The 25,991-nt window shown below is 43.6% G+C and overlaps 1 protein-coding gene across 1 annotated transcript in view; it reads right to left on the bottom strand.

Moving 5' to 3' along the window:
- DNAAF6 (dynein axonemal assembly factor 6) overlaps nt 1-25,991 on the bottom strand; it is a 148,201-nt gene that overhangs the window by 117,887 nt on the left and 4,323 nt on the right. Inside the window, exon 2 of the mRNA XM_086966796.1 lies at nt 8,916-9,038. Coding sequence (XP_086822922.1) covers nt 8,916-9,014 — 99 coding nt within the window. The 5' untranslated portion in view covers nt 9,015-9,038. The remainder of the gene's footprint in view (nt 1-8,915; nt 9,039-25,991) is intronic.

The raw sequence follows: 25,991 nt of genomic DNA, 5'->3' as shown, positions 1-25,991 counted from the left end.
CAGAGGCTGCCTAATTGTTCTCTCAGACCTTCTGTGGATCATGCGGTCATCGGGACTGCATTCTTGCTGTCAAGGTCGGATTAGTTGGACGGATTTCGTGGTGTTCGAGGTTAGAATCTGCGGAGCTCTTCTACTGCACGTCCATTTTCGTTGATGCGTAGACACGCCCCCCGGACCGTGCAGTCTCTCACCCTGGCATGGTAGGCATTGTACCTGGTGATCATACGTATTTCATTCTTGCTACTCCTGTTGTCTACTCTTGTTGACTCGTTAGGATGAAGTAGTGTTCCCTCTTAATCTTGTTCACTTTGGTCAAAGCTTGATCTAGTAATTGTGTGCTGTAAGCTCACTGAGTAAATCTTTTGGTAAGATCCATCTGGGCTTCCTTCAAAGTTGATGCCTCACTACAATTTCTTTTCATTCTGAGGTGTTCAGTATAGGGGATGCTGTTTTTTAGTTTCTGGGGATGGAAACTTCTGCCATGCAGTATGGAGTTACCTGCCATTGGTTTTCTGTATGTACAAGTGTGTAATGTGTTGTCCTTTATGTACACTTCCAGGAAACAGACTCGTGTTCTGTATCATTAAATCTAAGTTTTAACTAGTTATCATTGAGTTTCACATCAAACAGTTCTGCTGATTCCTTAGTACTTTCCCACACTAGAAAGAGATCATCGTCCATATGATGATGTTATCCTTCCATTCCCTGGCATGCTCGATCCGGAGCACCTGCTCCTCCCACCAGCCCATATGCAAATTGGCATAGCTGGTGGCGAAGCAGGTGCCCATGGCCATCCTTCATCTCTTTAAATCATTCACTGCCATACATAAAGAAGTTATTCTCCAGACGCAGCCTTCCCATCTCAACTAGAGTCCCTGAGTGTTCATACAATGTAATGGGTTGTTTGTTAAGGTAGTGTCTCATAGCTCGCAGCCCATCATCGTGTACTATGCTAGTATATTACTATGTTAGGCAAGCGTGATCAAGATGAATGAGTCCCTCCACTAGATGTTCTGAATCTTCCTCAGGAAGTCCCTTGTGTCTTGTATTTAGGCCAGGAGTTCTTTAACAAATTCTTGTAGAAAATGGTCAAGATATCTAGATGTGGGTTCGAATAAACGGCCTATAGCTGAAATGATGGGTCTTCCAGGCGGGACCTCTGATATAGATATATACACACACTTAGCCCTCGACTGCTATTAGTATGTAACAGTGTCATTTACACTAATCCAGCATCAATGACAGGTTACAACTGGGTGCAACGGGTCATCCCGCTTTAACCATTAGCTCAATCACTCTGTGAGTAATGGCATTTGTCTTATCACACGTCAACATCCACCTGAAAATAGTGCTCTTCATTGCCAGGGATGGTCAACCAGACCTTTAGTTTCCACGTTTGCCTTTCATAGATTCCCTTTCATTTATTTCCTTCTCCTCTTTTTAATTACACCTTTAGATACCACATCTACCCAGACAGTGCCAACGGGCTGCTTGCTTGTGTCTCATTTGCTCTGCAGTGTGCTGCATTGCATGTGGCCACTCCATCTAAATCAGTAGACCATCATGGAATAGTATTGCTCATTATGTATCATTGTGTAATGACTTAACGAGTGCCAAACCCCATCAGTAGGAGAAGACGCACTTTCATTTACAAGCCAGACCTACTGGCATTGTCAATGCTTTTCTGAAAGGTTTTCAGAATAATATTCTCTTCATACTTATAGTGAATGTTTCCTTGCATTCAGGAAAGTCCTAGGGCAACGCGTTTAAGTATTTTATTTTTTAACCTACTTAAAGGGAGATTCAAAGGCAGCAGTAGTTAACATTCCTAACAAAGGTGAGCATAACATAAGTATTAAGGCACCAACAAATATAGTAACAAGAAATGTCAGGCTTGCAGCTAAAATCTTTAGCTCGAGCTCTCAAGACAATGTATAAATGCTTCACTAGTAATGTTTGCTGACGCCACAGCTCTACGACCACCTTGTTGTTCTAATACCAGTGGTAAAAACAAGAATGAACACCTAAATAGAAGCGTATATTAGACACGAAAATACTTTGGAAGACAAAGCATTGAAGTATATTATAAATAGTTCAAAAACATACCGGTTAATGGATAAATACAACTTAGAAATTTATTGGAAATCCTATAACTTTTTAAAATGTCTCAGCAGCTGGGTTCAAACAGAAGGTTACATTGGACTTTCTGCCCCTTAAACGGATTGAGAGATGTGCATCTATTGTACCAACTGTTTTAAAAGCAGTAGTCCAACTGACATTTCAACTAATCAATTTGTGTTTGCAAATAAAGAGTACATCTGGAATCAGTAACTGCAAAATTCGAAGATGCAGGGAGTGCAACTGGTACATTAAGCAACCGAGCCACTCATCTTACATTGACCATAATATTCCCAGCTGATTTTGCTATTGGAGTCGGTCCTAATATGCAGGGTTTGTTTCATAAAGTCGCCTGTCGGAAAAACAAAAAAAATCAGCTGACTTAACAATAGACTGATTTGCTTTTTTAGCTCTATTCTCCAGAGCAAACTTCATGAATGTAATGGGGAAAAAATGCAGTGAACTATTTTTTTCTCATATGGGGTTTTCACTGTGGTTGCCAGTTCACTGAAGGATGAGGTGGCCAGAAAGTACAAAAACAGGAAAAACTAAGAAATTCTGACAAATCCCTCCTAGCTTAGCACACTTTTTAAAAAGTGTTGATTCTGTTCTGCACTCTACATATAAAGCCTGGGTTGAGTTTGTGGAGTTCCTTTATACGGATCTCCGCGAAGTGACACAAAAACTAGTCACGATATGCGGAGTTAAGCAAGCAGCGGAGTGCGTTTGGTCATGCCGTTTGCACTGATTTTAAGTGCCGAGTGCTTGTCCTGCGCTGTCAAATCAAAGCAAACAGCACTATGAGCAGCGCAAGAGAGCGCTGATTCTTTTCTTGCTGCTCAAGTAAATTCTCTACCCGAACAGCAACTTTCTCAATGTGAACGGAAGGTTTCTCAATGCGAGCATCGCTAGCATCTGCGACCATTTGCATTGAGAAATCTAACCTTCCGTGTTGAGAAATCTCGCTCGGAGGTGGATTTTCCTCGTTCACCAACTTGACGCTGGCAAGCGTGAGCAATGGAAAAAAACTCTGCTTTGCTACGCTGAGTTTTTCGGAACTCCAAGTGCACTGCGGAGTGCGGAAAACTCTGCAAACGGGCGGAGTTCACGTCTTCCTCCGGAATGCTTTGCCTTCCACTTTTCCTGAACATAATAATTTCAGTTCTATTTGATTATAGTTGCTTTAAATAACCGCATCATTTACGACAATTTTCCTCCAAGTTAATTTACTCAATATTGAATCTGACAGATTATCAACAGAGTAGGAATGATGGATACAGGCTATGTAAAGAGTTGCATACACTGTTACGTGAGAAGGCACAGTTATATTAATGTTATTATCTAGTAGAACACTTTAACAATATACATGTCATCTTGACAATTCATATTGCCATAAGGCAAACATGGTTATTGTTACGGAAAAATTAAGTTTTCAATTTTTTCCCCACAATCTACAAGCACACATGCTTTTCAGTTTTTTACCAGCAACAAGGGAATATATTTCCAGTGTTTTGCAACAATATATAAGAAACTTCAATATATGTAAGGTCTTTAGCAGGGATGTGTCTTCGCCCAAATCTTGTCCCCAACTATTTCACAGCAGATCTCAATGACGTCCTAGGCAAATTTTGATCTGATCCTCCAAAACGAGGGCTGCTTCATTTGCCTGTATTGCTATATACGGACGCTACTGAGCTGCCAAACACTTAACAGGTTGGGTATATACTTTATTAGAAACAAGCTAGAAATAAACCTTGACAAAATAAAGATAATCGTAATAGGACGTAAATCTAAAAAGAAGAGCTCTTGGTAAATTAATCAAAGAAAGGTCGAAATTGTAAAATCTCACAAATAGTTGTGCATTATATTCAATCATTATTGTTCCTTTCATAATTATAAGAACGTTTTATAAATTAAGGACAATACCTTGGGCTATGCCTTTAATTTATTGCATTTCAAAATACAGGGCCCCTTTCTTGAGCCACTTTTGAAAGTAAACAAAAGCAAGATAGAATCATGGCAAAATAATGGTTCGATAGCCCTGAGAGGATACTTTGCTCTACTTTTGAATACTGTTGTATGCAAAATCCACAAAAACATTTTTCGTCTACAGTCAAATGCTTCTTAATCTTAAATCAGAGTTGGAGTGCATAGCCCGTTGATATAAAGACAGCTATCTTCTGTGGAGCTAATGCACAAAATAAATAATTTGAGTAACCACACATTGCGCCATCACATCTCAACAGAAACATCTTAAAACAATTTATACACCAAAACCTTACGGCATGATTTACTTACACCCTCTCTAAAATATTTGATATTAGAAGAAATATTTGATATTAAAATAAGCCAGAAGTGATAAAATAAGCCAGAAAAAGGGAAACAAAACATCTCTTTTATTGACAAGTACTTAGCAAGCACTCACATTTGTGGACTGTGATTAAATCGTATGTCAGGCCTCATTGCCAGAATACCTGCAGCAGACCTTCCTGGCAAGAATCAAATTAAAATTTTGCAGCATCGATTTTGGACACTCCTTTCCAAAGATAGAACCACTATGTGGGAGCACACAGACCCAACCATAAGCTCCAGACTATGCAGATACCATGCAAAGTCAGTCTTAAATCTAATGTGCAATTGTCGAAAAATAAACAACTTTTTCTTTGTCAAGGAGCTTCAATCTCCAAAATTATTTAAGATTTCCTCAGCTTTTAAAAACAACCAGTAGTTGATTTAAGTTTTCTCCATGGCTGACAATGTAATCTATCATTGAACAGATGGCCTGCTTCATCATAATAAGCCCAACGGGAAGAGGTGAAGATTTTAAAACTCACCAAAGTTTTCCCCACGAGAATTGTGTTAATTGGCAGACATGCCACCATATTTTAAGTTCTCTGAAACTTTGATATTTGCCATTTTTCAGCTCTGCGTGGAGCACATTGTAAAACTCAATGTAACAGCTGCTGCCACCAACCTCCTTTGTTGGTTTGGCAGTTATGAAAAGACTTAAAGCACCATCTTTAGATGCACATAACTGGTCTTCACTAAAGTATTGATCAAGAGACCGAAGGTTAATCCTTTTTCAATGCACATCCCTAACGTTCTTATTGGAAACATACTTAGACATTCTGGCCATAAACCTGGTGCCCAGATTGTTTTGTCTCTCTTCACCCGAAGTATTTCGTTGTTAGCTGCCATCCAGTTCTGAATAGGCTGCAGAAGGCCGACATGGTTTAAAAGCAGAACGATTTCCTGGCCAATGGCATCACTCTAAACAGAATTTCTGTGCCATAGGATTAAGTGAAAAGGTGCAACTCCAAGAATTAATAAGACCGGGAAAAGGTTGCATGGAGTACTTAAATAGGAGAGAGCCCGAATAACAGCCTTAACGGTCTTTACAATTAGGCACACATTTGGGAGAGGAATATAAAGAGATAGCTGCATAAATGTTCTTTTTTTCAGAAGGAAAGGTTTCAAGGCAAGGCCACGCTATCAAGGGCCTTTTTTCAGGTGCTGCAATTAGCTATTATGGTCAACAGTGTCAATGATGCAAACCTGTTGCGGTGTACCAGGTAGAGATATCGAAGGCATTGGTGGTTAACTGAAGATCATCTACTGTTGCCTGTAAAATAATATCAGTTCTTCAATGTAGCTTGAAACATACCTGGGGTAGTATGTTGCTCTCAGTGAATAGTGGTTGCTGCCTTATGACAGCGTTTTCAAACAATCTGCCTGAATAAGGCAAAATGGTAAGGATGAGATCTGCTGGTTTTGGCATGTTACTTCGGCTACACAGATCTTGGGTGCCACTTCTGTTAATAGATTGTCAAGGCAGCTGTCAAGTGAAGAACCAGACCTTTGCTGTTTGGAATTAGCTTTATTATCTCTTCTTCCAGGCACAACCAGTTTGGGGATTTCCAGACTGTGTATGTCTGGAGGAGTGCAATTCTTAGTGCCACTGTCTACCCACACAATGTTTTCCCTAATAACTTGTATTTTAATATCACTAAGGGCGGAAGGGGAGTTCCAATTCAAGTTGGGTCTAGGATTCTGGCTTTACTGAGAGGTATACTATTTTAATGAACACAGTTAAAAAATGTACGTGGTTATATTGGAGGAAGAGGTTATCCTAGAAGCAACTTAACATGTTTAAGTCTCTTGAACTATAGGTGTGTAAAGCTTCTACTGGATTTATAAAGGACTAGTGACCTGCTTCTTGATAGCTGTTGCCTCAGCTGTAAAAAAGTCTGTTCAGTTTATAATGTTAATTAAATTATTTAAACCCCCCTGCTTATCTTGCAGACAAGCTCATCATCTCTGGTGATTCTTGGCATAACTGCAGCCAGGACACCATCAGAGTGCAGACTATGATGTGTGACAAAGAAAACAAAAAACAAGCAGCAGACCTTTTGAATCCTGGTACCCAGTATCTGGCATAACATCCCCCTATCCATCACAACCACCCTAACGCTGCTCCAATTTAGGAAAGAGTTGAAGACTCACCACTTTAAAGAACACTACATCACAATGCATTAATCGTCCACTACTCAGTAAGCACTACAATCACTTTTTGACTTTATGCTCGTCTATGCCCCTTAACACTGTTTTGCTGTCTTCTGGCTAGGTTAGCATTATAGAATACGATCAACCTCCTGCAGCTAGCTCTGAGTAGCAATCCGGTAGGAAGATGTGCATATATACAACACAATTTATATTCAAATAATGTGTTGGACACCTATCACCAGTGGCTAGAAAAATCCTTCAGTGTATACACCAGTAGGCTTCCCATTTCAAGCCTCTACCTCGAGCTGCTGAGGAAAAGTTTATTTTACAGCCTTGAGTATTTTTTATTTTGTTTTCAGTATATGCATGCCTATGTCAAAAAGCAAAGTTTAAATCTGGCTTCTTCTGATTTCAGGGTCAGCTGGTTTTTGGAGCACAGTTTAAAACTCTAAGCAGCAATTTACACGAAAAAGTAATGTTAGAAAGACAATACTCAATTTGTTTCAGTGGCACATCTTCCTACCGGATTGCTACTCAGAGCTAGCTGCAGGAGGTTGATCGTTGCCCTGAGCAGGTATTTACACACTTGACAGCAACAAATTGCTTTGGCAGGGAGAGCTCCCTCCTCCAGCGTGGGCAATTACTTACCCCAGTATTTGGGCCATGACAGCATTTCTGCCTATGATGGGGGCAAACAAAAGTGCCCACTCTCAATCTATCCAACTCAGTGGCGCAGAAATAATTTGACACCAAGGAGAAGTTTAAATAGTGAGCAAAGGGTAGGTCCTCCTGGTTTGGGCCACAGCTTCGTATCCCCATGGCAAAATCAGTCTTTCTCAGAGGTTGAGAAGTTTACCAAAGACCAGGAAAAGCTTTATTATTAAAATAAAAAGGAAATGGTATGTTAGTTGGCCTGGTTCAGGGAGCACTTCAACACTACAATGTCTGAGAAAATTCTGAGCTAGCCCTTCTCCCAATTTACCCCAGACTCCCTCCTGGGAAAAGAAATACTATTATGGCTATGGCAGAGGAGGGAGTCTTATGTCCGGATAACTACCTCTCGCACCCATTTCCCAACAGCTAAACACTTTTGCTTCTGTGGTGTCGTGAGAAGGGTGGCTGTAGCGGTTTCAGGAAGCTCCAGTAACCCAAGGCCTAACCAACTAGTGCAGAGGAAAAGAAGGCGAAACAGATCAGTCTGGAAGCAACTATCAGGCCTTAGGTTCCTTTGTGATGGAAGGGAGAGGAAGAGAGAGGGGGAGAGAGCGAGGAGTAAACGAGGTTAGTGGTTGTAAAGGATGTGATTTCTTCACAAGATATAAGTCCGCACCTTTCTTTTGACTAGACATCAAGTACAACATTGTGGCAGTTTATTCTCTCAGGGTAGGGAAGCAGAGCTGTCCAAGGCCTAGTCCAGAGAAATGGTGTGGGCTAGTACCACTAGCTCACTGGCACTCAACAATGACAAACAACATTAAAAACAATCATTTTCCTGTCAGTGACTTTTCTTAGAAAAGGGAAAAAAGTACTTTAATTGCAAATATATTCAATAAAATGGAAATTCCTTTCGTGACACCCGCAGAACAGTTGACTTACACATAGGGAATATTGGAAGCAAAGAAAAGGCAGAACATGGCCAGAGCTGAAAGATGAAACAACTGAAGTTCGGGAATTCTTCAGTAACTTCAAGAACACACAGGGCATAGTTCTGAAGCATCTCAGAGAGCATCTACACTTTTTTATAGGCCTTGAATCCGAACTGAAGTATATGAGGTGATAAGCATACACACAAATTTGTAAAGGTACATGTGTGCAATTCATCAGTGCAGCACGAGGCAGAAGACAGTGTTTTTTTCTGGCATCACTACCCAAGTGAACCTGGAAAATAGTCAACAAATATTAACTGGAAAAATTCATGAAGTGCTGCCAGTGCCTTTTAGTGAGGTCCTGCGTTTCTAGGACGAGTCTGAGCGGTTTTGGGGAGTGATCCAAGTCCAATGTGAGGTTAAGAATAATGATTTGAGTTGTGCCTTGACATCTACAGGCCCTCAAAAAATCTACTGAACAGGACATCACTAGGGGAATCGAATGTGATTACAAATCTGCATTTGCAACCTACTTAAGTCCTTCAAGATACATAACATGATACATCAAAACACTTGCTTCAATTTCACTGTCCTATGTTGTGTGGCTCTACAAGTCACTAAACTGAAACATAATGACAATCTACTGTATACATACATTTGAAGCGATTCTGCTCATTTTGAGGCAAACTTCTTAGGTAAGTATATTACCTTACTATCAAAGTATTCATCCTCGTCTTCCTGCTCGAGAGTCAGCAATTCGGAGAGAGCTTGCAGTGAAGAGAATGAGTTTATGCCCTCGATGTCCATTCTAGTCTTTTACCTGTGCACAACCTGTAGAAGCAACAAAACTGGCTATATAAGCTTAATAAAAGCCTAGTGCACCTACATTTTTTTAAACCTTTGAATGCAAACTGGAGATCATGGCAAACATTTCTTCTAAGTGTAATTTGAAAAGCAAAAAAAAACCACTTAGGATTCAAAATTCTTCATCTTAATTAATAGCATCAGGATTAGGGGAATTTCAAAAGCGAAAATTGCACTTAAGTAAAGTTCAAAAGAATGGCGGATTTTTCACAACTACAATTGCAGGCATGGATGAGGAGTAGAAAAGAAAGCATTGCAGGATGGGTGCCAATGCAAAATGCAATTGACATTTGTAAAACGTTCTTGTTTGGGAGTATTCAGAAAAAAAAAATCAAGGTCAATTTCTACAAAGAAAAAAATACTTGAAACTACTTTTATTAAAGAAGGCATAATTGGCTTTTCAGGTTGGCTAAGGAAAGAACACGCTCCAATAGAATGAGGATGTAGGCGGGTTAATATTTCTACAAGAAAAAAATATTTTCACAGCAGAGAAAGAAAAACAAATGCTTCAGTGCGGAAACAATTTCCTCCTGACTTACACATGGAGATTTCCCATCTAGTGATATGACTGGCTTTTTGAAATAAGAGTACTCCTGGAAGCCTATAACCTCGAGAGTTCCAGAACATTTACTTTAAGTGTTGGAGGAAACCTACAGGAGTAGATTTATGAATTGGGCTCTCAAATAGATCCTAGTTTAAGGTTTGAACACTTCGAGTATATCACATATAAGAGGTAGAGCTAAGCCAAAAACGTTTGTGACCAGTAGTAAAGGTCTCTAACCACCATTTTCTTCAGTTCTGCTCCCAAGAGACAATACCATGAGAACATTATTAATTATGTAGAGTAGAGGGAGCAAGCATGCTGACAGACAACATGAATAATGTTGACCTAAATTTACAGCTTAGTATTTATTTATTTGGGTTTCTAATTCAATTTTACTCAAATGCACTTCAGCTAATTTTCATGACAATGTAAACTACAAACAAAATAAAGAACCAATTAAGCTTTATTAAGTATCTGGACAGAAGAATTAGTTACAATAAGTTTGACAAAATATGCTTGTAGGCCATTTTTATAGAATTACTTAACTTTGTTTTTTTAGTAATATAACATTTAAGCACCAGCATGTGGTAAAGACATATCAATTATGAATAAAGATTCTGAAGGACTGCTCTGTGAAACAATACATCTATATTGCAGGAAAAACACAAATCTACTAGTAACGCAGATGTTGAGCAGGCACTTGTCTGAAAAACACAGAAGAAATTACCTTAGATCTAGGTGCTGCACCCTTTGCCCTTCTTGGGGTTTATTTGCAAATTCATATATACAATGCAATTGGTTACCCAGCATAAAGTGTTCACACAATCTCTTTTGCAGCTTTGCACAAACATCAGAAACAGTGAAAAGGATTATTCAAAATATTTAACTAAATACATGCCTGCGTTATGGAGAAAAAGAACCTGTGACATTTACAGATTGATTAATATAGAAGCAAGGGACAATCTGAAGAGATAAATGGATTTGGAAAAAAGAGGTGTAGATTAGTTTGGATATTGGCCACCAGAGAGCTTTCTCGATTAGACGTTTTAAAGGTTATTGTATCAAAATATCTACTACAAAAATGTTAAGTGATATCAATATAGATCTAATGAAGTCACTGAAATAAAGTTACATAAATTAAACGCTTATCACATTTTCAATATTAAGTCCAACAGAGGAAAGGGGAGGAGTGAATTTGTGAATAGTGCTAGCAGGGCAGTGACTAACTTTGTGATTCAGAGCCACAGAAGAGAAAGGAAACAGTGAAGGCAATAAAAGACTATTTTGTCAAAAAAAGCAGTTTTTCTTACTTAAAAAAAAAAATCATCCAGGAAAATTGGTGTTTAGATACAGCATTGGCAAGCAAAATCCACACATACAGGCAAAGTTGCAACGTCAAAGGGAAACAATAATTTTGGGTAATGGAAAATTTAAATAACTAGTTTTAAAGAAGAGATGATCACAACTGGAAACTACTTTCGTGTAAATACAATATACATAGTAAAAAGTGTTCACACGACAATTACGTTTAATTGATATATACTATTTTTGTTGTTGATCTTCCTCACTATTGAAGTGAAAAAGACATGTTTTTAGAGTATTATTTTACATCAATATTTACATACCTTGGATACGCTGAAGTCCATATTTAAAAGAGTAATATTAAGCAAAACCTAACCTTATTTTATCCTGGATATGACACAGTAGAGGACATGTGAACTTTCCATTCAGAATACTGATTTTACAAAAGCGGCTTTTATTTTATGTTTGGTTTTGTTTCTGAAAATAGCTAGAACAGGATTCTCTAACTCGTCCGAAGCCTCAGGTGTTCATGAGTGACTCCTTTCCGGGTTAGATAAAGAAAGACATTCTTAGTATCACTGCAATGCATTTTAAAAGACAACCTTATCAGAATGTAAACTTTATTTAACAATTTCCACAGGGTTTAAGAAAGACTAATTTGCATTGTGTGAATTACTTCACTTTTGCATGATACCATAAATGTACCAAAGAAAATGATTCTAAAATGGTAAATTTGTAAACATGCAAGGTTTGTGTGGTAAATGATTGCTTTACAAGATGCAAATAACAGAAATGTAGCAGGGTAGAAGTGAATGAAAAATCCCATACTTTTGAAAGACACCCGATAATATAATTTCACTTGTGTCATGTGTTTTGTTGGAGAGGGATGTCTTCAGCCTAGATTGTTGTCCTTTCTAGAGGCTCAAGGTGATGAAACCTAAAACCCCAAGATATTTCTTTGGCATTATAAAGTAGATAACTATAAAAAACCAATCTGTGTTATTGGGCAAGCGTGGCATTCTGATACTGTGAAAAGTACGCCTGTAAATCCCATACTGTGTTTCCACTAACAATGCTGTGGTCTAAATAAACGTTACCTTGAATGACTGACACTAACAATGCTGTTTTAATGAAGGCATTTGCATTTATTCTACAATCAGCAACCAATGTGTTAAGGAACCTTGTATAATGAGAAAACAATTGAACAGAAAAAAATTAAACACCACTTCTCCATAACCACAAAGAAATATACATGTTAATATTTCATGCAGAATTTGAAATTAATTAGTGAATCGTTACACTAAGCAACAGCTATCTAGATTTGGTGTGTGGCCTTAAAAAGCACAATTTAATAGGGATCCAATCATCACAGGAGCAACCTTTAAAACGGTCAGGAGATTCTTCTGAAAGATTAAACAGGAGCTTACTCTGATATTTTACTAGAGGCTGTGTTAACTTGCAAATCAAAAGACCAACAGTAATAATTTTAAGGTTTAACTTTACTAAATGAAGCAAGTAATGAAAAAACAACAAGGAGAGCGTTGTACTCTTACCAGGAAATCAGTGGCTCAATGAAGTGAGTTCATGCATGTGAGAAGTTGGCCTGATATATAGTGCTCACTATTCTAGTGATCACTGTGTATCATACCAAACGACCCTTATTGATGATTGGTTGTAAGTCAACCTTATAGACCAGCTATCCTAGTAGCGTGGACAAAAGCAGTCTTCGGGCTAAACTCTAGAGGGCGTGTTAAGCCAGCTGTTTTACCATCCCATATACCCCTTGAACACCAAGTGAAAGGACACCATACAAGTTGTTATAAAAATAAAGTATATTTATTAATAACAAGTCTACCCTGACTCTTTATGAGTCAGGGAGCTAAGCACAATACAAAACTCTTACGAAAATACTACAAGTTGCACAAATAACACAAATGCCCGAGGGGCACGAAAAACCATATACTCTAAAAGTGGAATGCGAAATGCTAGCAGGTGAGTAACACGATCCAGAGGCTTCAGGACCGCTAGGACTACACTACTGAACTCTAAGGTTAGGAGCAGGAGGCCTAGGGAACTCGGGTGCAGAGTGTGCACTCTCACGCGGGATGCGGGACAAAGTCTATGGATGCTAGCAATTCTAAAGTTACTGTTTCCGGACTAATCCGACTAGGTAGACTAAAACGAAAAAGGATCTGGACACTTGGATAGTGAACCTGCGTTGGAGCTTCGAAATGCTCGGGTTACCTAGCCCAGGGGCTGCGGCTCCATAGGGTTCAAAAGACGTCGGGAATCCTCGTTGTAGTCTATGGAGCCTGAAAGAAGCTGTTGCTGGCAGACGGCCAGTGAAGATGTTCGTTGTGATCCAAGGCTGGATCGGTGATGGAGACGACCTGAAAGCAGAGGGGACTCAGTTCTTAATCACTAGCCAGTGATTGTGGAGGCACCAGGATGGCACCGGATGAAGTCACCGCGATCAGGTGAGTGGGCGACGCTGGACTCTGCAGTCACACGGGCCAGGAGGCGTTGTCGGCGACCAGGCTGGAGGTGCGAGCTGTCCCACGATGGTGTCTGCTGTCGGCGATGCTGGAACCAGGATTGGAGCAACAAGCCTTGGCAAAGGCAAGCCCACGCGGTGGAGTCAAAATGGCGTCTGGAGTGGACCAGGAGGGTCCGGGGTGCTCCTCTTTTGGAAGGGAGCAAGGGCCAGTCTGGAGCAACCAGACCAGCGGTGAAAACGTCGGGGTACGTCGTCAGGAGGGCCACTAGCCCACGGGCAAGCGACCGGACAACGTGGCAAGCAGCAAAGAAGTAGAAGGGCCCCACGCCGATCTCGTGGATGCTTGGGGGCTGGACTTCGGTGCTGGAGCTGCTCTGGGTTGGGGCTTCTCAAACCCCAGTGCACTCACTTGAGGATCCCTCGGTGGTCGTGCTGGTTAAGCGTCGTGCAGGTTTTGAAGATGGCCGGTCCCTCAGGTCTCGTCACACCCACGAATCTCAGCTGGGCTGATGATGCTGGTAAAGGTCAGAGATGGCAGGGAATCCGGGTCTCGTCGAGCCGGTCAGTCTTGATCCGGAGGATGGACGTGCAGCAAACCGCAACCGCTTAGGTGGTGCCTGCTGGTGCAGGGTGGCTACTCCTTAGCCACAAGGGAGAGTCTTCAGAGAATGTCAAGAGTTCCTTTCGTGGAAAGTAGTTCAAGATTCAAGATCATCTAATTTGGGAAGGGGGCCCGCTCCTACCTTTATCCTAAGAAAAGGGGCTGGCACGCGACTAGGTCTTGCCCAAGGGTGGGGGTGGTTACACCCCTCTCCTTTGGCCGGTCTTTCCGCAGCTCAGGGGCTGGGGTGCCCCTGGAACTGGTTTGAGCCGGCATATGCACAGTGAGCACCGGGGTGCCACTTGCAGTCACCTTCCTCTCAGCCCTGCCTACCTGGGATACACAAAATCCTGTCTGGGATGGTGCTAGCACCGCCCCTGACAGGAAACCCTTTGTCCGAGCTCTCCTCGCTGGAAGGACTCCCAGCAGCAGGAGGTCAGACTTGTGTCTGTGGTGGCAGCATCCATTTTGTGATGCTGAGGCTCGAGTTAACTTTAACCGGGGTTCACAGTTACATACATGTCGTGTCCCTCTAGAAGGGTGGAAAGCTAACCCAGTCGCCAGAATTGGCGAGGGGCTAGTATTCCAATTCGTATGACACCTTACTCGACATGTTTTAATAAAGCGATACCAAAGTTGGCAAATAACCGCAAGTATTATAATGCACTTAAGAATATATGGTACGCGTTATCATGGAACAGCTATTAGGACTTGGTTCCGCAAGCTGCAAACGGGCTCAGCTCATGCCATAGCACCATCTCACATAATTCCAAGCACTCTGCCTTCAGGATTGATAAGGCCTGGCTTAGGAGTGACTGATAGGAATACATGTGTCCATTTTAGGTTTAGATATAGGAATACTATATCTAAAGCAAAGGGTGATTACACCACCTTGCCCCAGCTGTCGTGCAGCCAATTGTGCCAGATTTGGGTGTCCAGCCAGGGTTGGCATAACACATGCTGCAGCCCCTGGTCGGCCCTGGGTACACCTATGCCCTGAATACCTAAGGTATGCTGTACAGGGACTGATAAGGTGGCCCAGTACCAATTGGTAAATGCACCTAAGGTACATGTGCGTCAATTTAGAGAGAGAACAGCTAGGCTGTGGGTCTGATTAGCAGGCCCACAGCCAGGGAAAGTCGTAAACCAGTGAAGCAAAAAGCAAAAATCGGGGGTGACCATAGGATTGCAGACCCCACTATCCTACATAACCCCCCCCCCCAAACTTAGGGACATTAAACTAACCTTGACCAGGTGAGTCTTCTTGTTCTAAGTGGAAGTACCGGGAGAGACCATCTGCAATACCATGGTCAGTCCCTGGGCGGTGCTCCACTGTAAAGTCCATCCCCTGTAGGGAAATGGACCACCTAAGAAGTTTGGGTTTTTCCCCCTTCATTTGATTTAGCCATGAGAGGGGCTTATGGTCGGTCTGGATCTTGAAGTGAGTGCCAAACAAGTATGGCCTCAACTTCTTCAGGGCCCAAACCACAGCAAAGGCCTCCCTCTCTATAGCTGACCAACGTTTCTCTCTAGGGGTCAGCCTTCTACTTATAAAAGCAATAGGCTGGTCATGACCATCAATATTCAGTTGAGAAAGAACAGCTCCCACACCCAACTCAGAAGCATCTGTTTGGACAATGAAGGGCTTGGAGTAGTCTGGACTCTTCAGAATAGGTGCAGTGCACATGGCCTGCTTTAGGTCATTGAATGCCTTCTGACAGCTAACTGTCCACTGAACTTTCTTTGGCATTTTCTTACTTGTCAGGTCATTAAGTGGAGTCACAATGGTTCCATAATTTCTGACAAATTTCCTATAGTAACCAGACAGGCCCAAGAAAGCTCTGACCTGTGTCTGGGTGGTTGGAGGAGCCCAGTCCTTTATGGTCTGTATCTTGCTCTCCAAAGGTTGAACTTGGCCTCCACCTACAAGGTGACCCAAGTATACAACTTGACTCTGCCCTATCTGGCACTTGGTAGCCTTGATAGTGAGGCCTGCCTTTTGCAGGGCCTCTAAAACCTTCCTCAGGTGGATCAGGTGATCCTCCCAGGTGGCGCTAAAGACAGCAATATCATCTAGATATGCTGCACAGAAGTCATCCAGCCCAGAGAGAACTTGGTTCACCAACCTTTGAAAAGTGGCAGGCGCATTCTTCAAACCAAAGGGCATCACCACAAACTGATAATGACCTCCTGAGGTCGAAAATGCTGCTTTGGCCTTGGCCTTGGAATCCTCAGCTAACCTGATTTGCCAATAACCAGCTGTCAGGTCAAATGCACTCAAGAATTTGGCAGAAGCCAATTTATCTATGAGTTCATCTGCTCTTGGTATTGGATGGGCATCTGTCTTAGTGACAGCATTGAGACCCCTGTAGTCTACACAAAACCTCATCTCTCTCTTACCATCTTTAGTGTGAGGTTTGGGCACTAGAACTACAGGACTAGCCCAAGGGCTCTCTGAGGGTTCAATGACTCCCAATTCCAACATTTTCTGTACTTCTTGTTTGATACAATCCCTGACGTGGTCAGGTTGCCTGTAGATTTTACTCTTTATAGGCAGACTGTCACCAGTGTCCACCTCATGGGTGCACCAGTTGGTCTGACTGGGTGTCAGAGAGAACATTTGTCTGAAGGATTGAAGAACCTGTTTACAATCCTCTTGTTGATGCTCAGAGAGGCTGTCAGAAAAGACTACACCATCTACTGACCCATCATCAGGGTTCTGAGTGAGCAGGTCTGGGAGAGGGTCACTCTCTTCCTCCTGTCCCTCATCTGTAGCCATGAGCAAGCCCATGTCTTCCCTGTTGACAAATGCCATGAGCCTGTTCACATGAAGTACTCTGTGAGGGCTCCTGGGAGTTCCAAGGTCCACCAGGTAGGTGACCTCTCCCTTTTGCTCAATGATGGTATCGGGTCCAGACCACTTGTCTTGGAGAGCTGCTGGGGCCACTGGCTCCAGCACCCACACCTTCTGTCCTGGGTGATACACAGTCAGGACAGCCTTTTGGTCATGCCAAGCTTTTTGAAGTTCTTGGCTGGCCTCCAGGTTTTTAGATGCCTTCTCCATGTGTTCTGCCATCCTGGAGCGGAGACCAAGTACATAGTCCACAATATCCTGTTTAGGCTTTTTGAGAGGTAACTCCCATCCTTCCTTCACAAGACAGAGGGGTCCTCTTACAGGATGCCCAAACAGAAGCTCAAAAGGGCTGTAGCCAACCCCCTTCTGTGGGACCTCTCTGTAAGCAAACAGAAGGCAGGGTAAAAGGATGTCCCATCTTCGCCTAAGCTTTTCAGCTAACCCTTTTATCATCCCTTTTAGGGTCTTGTTGAATCTCTCAACAAGCCCATTGCACTGTGGGTGATAGGGAGTGGTGAATTTGTAGTTGACACCACACTCCTTCCACATAGAAGTGAAGTATCCTGACATGAAGTTTACACCTCTGTCAGAGACAACCTCCTTAGGAAACCCCAACTCTGGAGAAAACTCCAAGTAGGGCCCTAGCCCCAACATGAGCTGTAGTGGTCCTAAGGGGAATAGCTTCTGGATACCTGGTGGCATGATCCACTACCACCAGTATAAATCTGTGCCCAGATGCTGTTGGGGGGGTCCATTGGTCCAACAATGTCAATCCCCACTCTTTCAAAGGGTATCCCCACCACAGGTAGTGGTATAAGGGGGGCCTTTGTTGTGCCACCTGATTTGCCACTGGCTTGACAGGTGACACATGAGCGACAAAACTCTTTAGTGTCTTCAGACATATGAGGCCAGTGAAAGTGTAGGGCAAGCCTGTCCTAAGTGACCTGCAAGGGGAATTTCATGGGCCAAGGTGAGAAGGAAAGCTCTCAGAGACAAGGGGATGACCAGCCTCCTGGTAGCACCAGGCTTGTGGTCTCTTGCCTCAGAGTAAAGGAGTCCATCATCCCAATACACTTTATGGGCACCTGTGGCATTCCCTGCAGCCTCAGCAGCAGCCTGCTGTCTGAGGGTTTCAAGAGATGAACAGTCTAATTGTGCCTGCCTCAAGTCTGCCCTGGAAGGTCCCCCTGTTCCAAGAAACTCAACCTGTTCAGGCTCAAGTTCTTCTAGGACAGTTCCTTCTGGGGTCTTTGGGTCAGTCTCCTGTGAGAGCTGATCCTCACCTTGAGGCAAGGGGGAAGGCACTGCCTTAACCCTACTATTCTTACTCTTGGTTAGTGTCTGGTCCATTGTTCCAGGATCCAGCACTAGTTTAGCTGGGCATTCGTTGGCCTGTGACCTAGTCACAGCAAGGACATGTGCTGACAAACCTAACATCTCCACATGAGTCCTATACTCCACATCTGACCATAGAGAGGATTCCAAATCATTGCCCAAAAGACAGTCCACTGGGAGATCTGAACTAACAACAACCAACAACAACTAACAACAACCCTTTTGAGGCCATAGTGACACTGGCACAAGTGTCCCTGTAGGCCTGAGCCAATTTTCCATTGATTAAAGGCGTTTGCCTGTACTTGCCCAGAGTACTGGGACTTCTTGTAGGGGTCAAATCCATGTCCCCAGTACAAACAAGAACAGCCTGGGTAGGTACCCTGACTAGGTCAGAGCCTGCCTCAGATACCAATGTCAACCCCACTATAGCCTTAGGGGGAGCACTACCACTACTAACTGAACTAGGGGTTGCAGGTGCCTTAGGGGCAGTAGTGGTAGGAGCCGGGCCTTTCTTGGTGCACTCACTAAACCAGTGAGTATTACTTTTACAGTACTGGCACCATGGTTTCTTCTGACCATTATTATTTTTCTTTTGGGAATTCTGGGACCCAGCCTCCTTAGATTGTTGGGGCCCTGTTGAAGACTTCTGGTCATTCTGTTTGTTCTCATTACCCTTCTGGTCTGCTTTCTTCTGGCCACCACCCTGGTTCTGGTTCTGCTGCTTGACCCTTGTCCTGACCCATCTGTCTGCCTTCTTTCCCAATTCTTGGGGAGAGGTCAGATCTGAGTCAATAAGGTGCTGATCAGGGGTGGGGGAATCATATCGCCCGATGCCCGAACCATGTTGTTATTTTTGCTGGGCAAGAAGATTTATTGCCTATTATGTCCGACGGACAAGTAGACATTAAATCACCTTAATACAAAAGGCTGTGGGCACTCTGGGGCTCACAGCCAATCCGAAGCTTGCAGAGAGTCTTTGGAGGCATCTGATTGGCTAGCAGCCCATGACTGGGCTCTACCCAGTGATTGGCTGGGGGTGTGAAACGTCACTCAGCCTCTGCAAGCAGTAGTCCGTGGCCGCTGCGAGGCTCGCATTCAGGTAAATTAAGCAGTTTTGCCTGCTACAGCATTGCTAGTATTTGAAAGTGTGAGGTTGGCTGCTCGCATTAAACTGTTCTGTACTTGATTGCGTGATATTGTGACAGGTGCGATTTCTTTTAGCAACCATCGGTAAAAAGATTAATTAGTTCAAAAGCCTAGGCCTGACCTGCTGTGGCGCCTCAGAAGAGCACGTCAAAAAAACGTATCGCTAGCAGGCGCGCTGCGCCACCACTCTGACAAAAACAAGGAGCCAGGCTCTGAGGACAGCTTCATGGCGATTGCGAAGGCTCAGTCGTGGTTAGTGACCATAAAAAAACGAGAGTACTTTCTTTGACAAATACAGTGAAGATAATTATGAAGGGCGTGGGTGGCAGGCTCAGTGGACCCAATGGCCCGTCATTCACACTTTCCACTGCGATCCTCATGCTATGTTTTCAGAGGCCGCAATCCTTTTGATGCATTCCACAGATTGTGCACAGAACGCAATGAACACATGGAAGTTGATAACCCATTTGCGTGCAGTATCCGCTCCAGTACTTCCTTTGAGGAAGAAGGAATTCAGTCTGGGAACTTCACTTCAGACTCGAGGATGAGGGCGCCACAATGAGGATAAAACAATCGAACCGGAAAGTTGGTGTTTGTATACAGCCGATCTTCTAGCCATAGGCAGAGAGTGGTGATGCAGCGCTAAGAAGGGGTGAAATCACAATTAAGAAAAACTTTGTTAACAAGTGAATGGTCTTTAAAAGACCTGTGAAGTACTCGGTTGTGGCTGTGTGCGAGCTGAGAAAGCTGTCTCAGCCCGGGCTGCCACACAAGAGGGGGAGGGGAGGGGGGAGGGAGTGGGGTCTGAAGCTCTTTGATCCCATGGGTGCTGCACCGCGCGTCTGCCCTACAGAGATACCATTTCTCCTGACTGGATGCAGCAGTGTGAGGGGTGTTCTCAATAAGGTGGAAAAGCATTTATTTGTGAAGTGTGAAAGTCGCTATTGTGTCACTGGAAGGGGAGAGGTTTTAACTTTCCCATCCTTTGCATGGACTTTTTAGGGAGTTGGAATGCTTTCATTTTTTAAAGCCTTTCATCTCTGGTAATGTCCATTTTCAGGTGTAAGGGCATTTGCTTCTATGGAACTTCTGAGAATCATGGACAGTGTCCCTGCAAATCTCACCTCTTGTACGTAAACTTCTCAATACAGTGATTTCATTAAAATATATATTTTTAAAGCATTGCTAGTGTTCAAAAGGGTTATTTTTTCGAGCAGATCGCTCCGAATAGAATAGAACTGCTGTGCCTGCTGTGACGGACCGTGTATACTGAGATACCCTTGTGGCTGCAGGAAGCACGGGCTCCCATCGACCTCATCACTGCTATTGGAGTAGTGCCTACAGCGTTTACATTGATGGGCAGAGCAGATTCAAACTCCCTTTCACACCAGATGAGTGACAGATATGCATGATATGGCAATTTCCCTCGCAAATGGGTGATATTTTTCCCATTTGTGCGAGTAAATAATCAATTGACCAGTGCCTTCTATTTTTCAAGCTTAATTTGGATCATTGTACGCATTTTGTTAAGCTGCGGCGGTGCCTCCGTGTCAGTACTGCAATTTATCATTCTTGAGCTGCCAGGCTTGCTAAAAATTGTTAAAGGACACTGGCATTACTGGATAATGGGTAAGGAGGTACCATAGAGGGAGGCCCAAAGGTGGCATTGCATTTGCGGGACTCACTATAATGATGGTCTTGAGGAGGGTCTTGTCAGTCTGGAACAGAGGCACGACGCGTAAATTGCACCATTCTCATTGTTTGTTAAGACCTAAAACGCCGTGGCAGGACTTCAAGCCCATATTCGAATGTGGGTGAAAAATATATTCATTTCGGAAAGTGACCGTAGTTTTCCATAGAACACAGTAGCCGCCTCAATGTACTAATAATATCAAATTCTGCTATTTGTGTCATGTTGCAGAATTCTTCATGACGGCCTGGAACTATTTAAGTACTCTTTGTGAAAGAGAATCTGGCTGGATAAAAAATGTCTTCCATGCATATTTTGTGTGATCTTAGGCAAATATTTATTTCATCAAAACTTTATCTTCGAGAATGGAAGCACTTTCAAATGCATGCGTTCAGAATACCAGCCGTACAAAAACCTGTTGTTTTTTAATTACTAGATTACAATGTTCTATAATATTCTGTCCACATACAGTGTTCACATGACAACTGTCTTGCCTCTTAGTTCACTAATGGCACGCACTCAGTGTGGTACATCATAGAATGTCAAGACTGATGGCGTGGGCAAATCGAGCATGAGGGTTCTGTTTTCTAATTATACATTTTTGACAGACATAATCTGTGAGATTCCAGCTCGGTGGCAGGGCATAAAACAGGTTTCTGTGTCTGTAGGCAAGCCAAAGGGGGTCCATTTTTGATCAGTAAATAAATATTTTCAAAAACATGTGTCCCCTTTATTCCATAGGCGCATGCATTTATGATGAGGCCCGCACTTGCACACATCCTCATGAATCTGTGAGCCTAGGAAATGGTCCAGTCATCATCATGGCTGTTTGTTTTTCCTTTTATATTCACAATGCTACACAGCATTAGCCAAAAGCTTTTTGCTAATAATGCACAGCATGGGCAAAAAGCACTGGCAAAACCAATAGGTCAGAAAAGCAAGATCCCTCTGATCAGGCAGTAAATAAAAAAATGAATGGCACTGAAGTAATTCTGTTCATGCAGTTTTCTGATAAATGTACATGATCATCAAGCATGCATGTGTAACTGGTGTGATATGTGATTGCGTCATCACTTTTAGTTCTGGCTTTAGCCAAGACCTTTTAATTTGAGTAGTTTCAGTGCAGTTTCCTTTAGTACCAGTGTTGCCAGATGTGACCGTAGGACACATTTGAAGTGAGCCCATGGCATATTTCAGCTTTCAGTTCCGATCTCCTTCCAACGCTGTTGTAAATTCTGTTTGAAGTGGACTGCTGCTATTGATCTCTGGCTTAAACAACAGGAGGCACAAAGCATGTGTGCGGACATAAAAGGCAACATCTCTCATAACTGTTGAAGTATTGCTAATATGGGTTTTAGAGCATCTTGCCATGCATAATCGTTTATTGTTGTATTTCTTTTCAATTTCTATATGTTTGGATAAAAGGGATAATATCGCTTGTCAAGTTTTCCTTTAGCATTATTATTGCACAGCATTTAATGGTATACTGATTTTAATAAAGCAACAATATATTAATGTTTCTCTGTCAGCCGGAGCCCTTATGTTTGATGTGGGACAGGAGTAGGTGGGACAAGTGGATTTTACAGGACATGTAGATCTCAGTGGAATTTTGTCCCTTGGACAACTAGATTATTTGGAAAATTCCACACCCCTGTGCTGATGCAACATCTGATTTTGACAATTACTTAAGATTTGTTCTCTCATAATTAGAGTATACAATCCTGTGTAATCAGTAAATTTACTTCCCAGTAACCAGCCTTCAAAAGCCTTAGTGGCACAATCAACAAAGTCAGCCCAATCCTGAGACTGAATTTTCTGGGTGTCTCTGAACAGCAACCTGTACTGCTCAGTTGTTAGGCCAAACCCATCAATCAGTATATTCTTCAGGACTTGGTAATTGTTAGCATCCTCAGCTCTAGTAGTGAGGAGCTTATCTCTACCTTTGCCTTCAAAGGAGAGCCACAGAATAGCTGCCCACTGACTCTGGGGGATGCACTGGACAGTGCAGGCCCTCTCCAAAGCAGTCATCCATTTGTGGATGTCATCCCCTTGTTTAAAGGGGGGCACTATTTTACTCAGGTGTCTAGTATCAAAACTCCTGTCTTTATCTCTAGGGATAATGCTGCCACTAGTGGGGTCTGCCCCACTCAATTTCTGCTCTCTGGCAAAGCCAAGTCTTTCTTTGGCAAGGGCAAGTTCTTCCCTCTCAATCCTCAGATTGACTTCCCTCATCTTAGCTTCATGCTCTCTTCTCTGAGGGGATGTCATCCCTCTCTGAGAAGATGCCTGAGAGACATGGGTATGGATAGATCTGTTAGAGCTTCTTGAGTGAAGCATAACTCGTCTATCCCCAATGTTAAGTCTACCTGAGAGTGGGCCTGGGGGTCCCCCAGTTCCATTCTCATGCATGCTTAAGTTGGTCCTGGTGAGCCTACTGACTACTACCTGACCTTTGTCTGCCTCATCCCCTGACAATTCTTGTTCCTCTTCCTCTTCCTCCTCTTCACTTTCTGTTCCATTGAGGTTGAGGTCAGGGTCCCCAAGGGTTCCCTCTAAGGGGGGCATGCTCCCATCTGGATTAGAAGGGTCTGGGTTAGAAGCCCTCCTGGCATCATAAGTCTCTAAGAGATCTATCAGAAAAGGAGTGGTAGGGTTAGAACCCTGTTTTAGTTTCCTGGAGGTACACAATTGTCTCATCTCCTGGAAGCTAAGAGCTGCATATCTGGACGTGACCTGTGGAAGGTCATCAACCACAAGGGGGCCCTCTGTGTTCCCTCCTGTGGTAGACATGCTTTTCTAGTGAGGTGTAAGTGGTGCACTTACCTACACTATGGGTTTACCTACTGATCCCTTGCTAGGAGTTGTAGTCAGGGTGTGCTAGGCCCTGTTACACTACAACAGCTGGTTCAGTAGAAATCAGAGTATTCTAAGCTAAGTTATATGTAACATGGTACTTATGTGATCTTTCAAATGATATTCTTAGGATACGTGTGTGATAAAACAACAGCAAGCTCAAATCCCACCGCTGCCACCAATGTGAGAAGTTGGCCTGATATATAGTGCTCACTATTGTAGTGATCACTGTGTATCATACCAAACGACCCTTATTGATGATTGGTTGTAAGTCAACCTTATAGACTAGCTATCCTAGTAGCGTGGACAAAAGCAGTCTTCGGGCTAAACTCTAGAGGGCGTGTTAAGCCAGCTGTTTTACCATCACATATACCCCTTGAACACCAAGTGAAAGGACACCATACAAGTTGTTATAAAAATAAAGTATATTTATTAATAACAAGTCTACCCTGACTCTTTATGAGTCAGGGAGCTAAGCACAATACAAAACTCTTACGAAAATACTACAAGTTGCACAAATAACACAAATGCCCGAGGGGCACGAAAAACCATATACTCTAAAAGTGGAATGCGAAATGCTAGCAGGTGAGTAACACGATCCAGAGGCTTCAGGACCGCTAGGACTACACTACTGAACTCTAAGGTTAGGAGCAGGAGGCCTAGGGAACTCGGGTGCAGAGTGTGCACTCTCACGCGGGATGCGGGACAAAGTCTATGGATGCTAGCAATTCTAAAGTTACTGTTTCCGGACTAATCCGACTTGGTAGACTAAAACGAAAAAGGATCTGGACACTTGGATAGTGAACCTGCGTTGGAGCACCAAAATGCTCGGGTTACCTAGCCCAGGGGCTGCAGCTGCATAGGGTTCAAAAGGCGTCGGGAATCCTCGTTGTAGTCCATGGAGCCTGAAAGAAGATGTTGCTGGCAGGTGACCAGTGAAGATGTTTGTTGTGATCCAAGGCTGGATCGGTGATGGAGACGACCTGAAAGCAGAGGGGACTCAGTTCTTAATCACTAGCCAGTGATTGTGGGGGCACCAGGATGGCACCGGATGAAGTCACCGTGATCAGGTGAGTGGGCGACGCTGGACTCTGCAGTCACACGGGCCAGGAGGCGTTGTCGGCGACCAGGCTGGAGGTGCGAGCTGTCCCACGAGGGTGTCTGCTGTCGGCGATGCTGGAACCAGGATTGGAGCAACACGCCTTGGCAAAGGCAAGCCCACACAGTGGAGTCAAAATGGCGTCTGGAGTGGACCAGGAGGGTCCGGGGTGCTCCTCTTTTGGAAGGGAGCAAGGGCCAGTCTGGAGCAACCAGACCAGCGGTGAAAACGTCGGGGTACGTCGTCAGGAGGGCCACTAGCCCACGGGCAAGCGACCGGACAACGTGGCAAGCAGCAAAGAAGCAGAAGGGCCCCACACCGATCTCGTGGATGCTTGGGGGCTGGACTTCGGTGCTGGAGCTGCTCTGGGTTGGGGCTTCTCAAACCCCAGTGCACTCACTCGAGGATCCCTCGGCAGTCGTGCTGGTTAAGCGTTGTGCAGGTTTTGAAGATGGCCGGTCCCTCAGGTCTCGTCACACCCACGAATCTCAGCTGGGCTGATGATGCAGGAAAAGGTCAGAGATGGCAGGGAATCCGGGTCTCGTCGAGCTGGTCAGTCTTGATCCGGAGGATGGACGTGCAGCAAACCGCAACCGCTTAGGTGGTGCCTGCTGGTGCAGGGTGGCTACTTCTTAGCCACAAGGGAGAGTCTTCAGAGAATGTCAAGAGTTCCTTTCGTGGAAAGTAGTTCAAGATTCAAGATTATCTAATTTGGGAATGGGGCCTGTTCCTACCTTTATCCTAAGAAAAGGGTCTGGCACACGACTAGGTCCTGCCCATGGGTGGGACCAGGAGGGGGGTGGTTACACCCCTCTCCTTTGGCCGGTCTCTCCCCAGCTCAGGGGCTGGGGTGCCCCTGGAACTGGTTTGAGACGGCATATGCACAGTGAGCACCGGGGTGCCACTTGCAGTCACCTTCCTCTCAGCCCTGCCTACCTGGGATACACAAAATCCTGTCTGGGATGGTGCTAGCACCGCCCCTGACAGGAAACCCTTTGT

The sequence above is a fragment of the Lissotriton vulgaris genome, chromosome 4_1 (genome assembly GCF_964263255.1).
Source record: "Lissotriton vulgaris chromosome 4_1, aLisVul1.2, whole genome shotgun sequence".
Lineage (NCBI taxonomy): Eukaryota > Metazoa > Chordata > Amphibia > Caudata > Salamandridae > Lissotriton > Lissotriton vulgaris.
The sequence above is the reverse complement of the archived record's forward strand: the minus strand, read 5'-3'. Positions and strand labels throughout refer to the sequence as shown.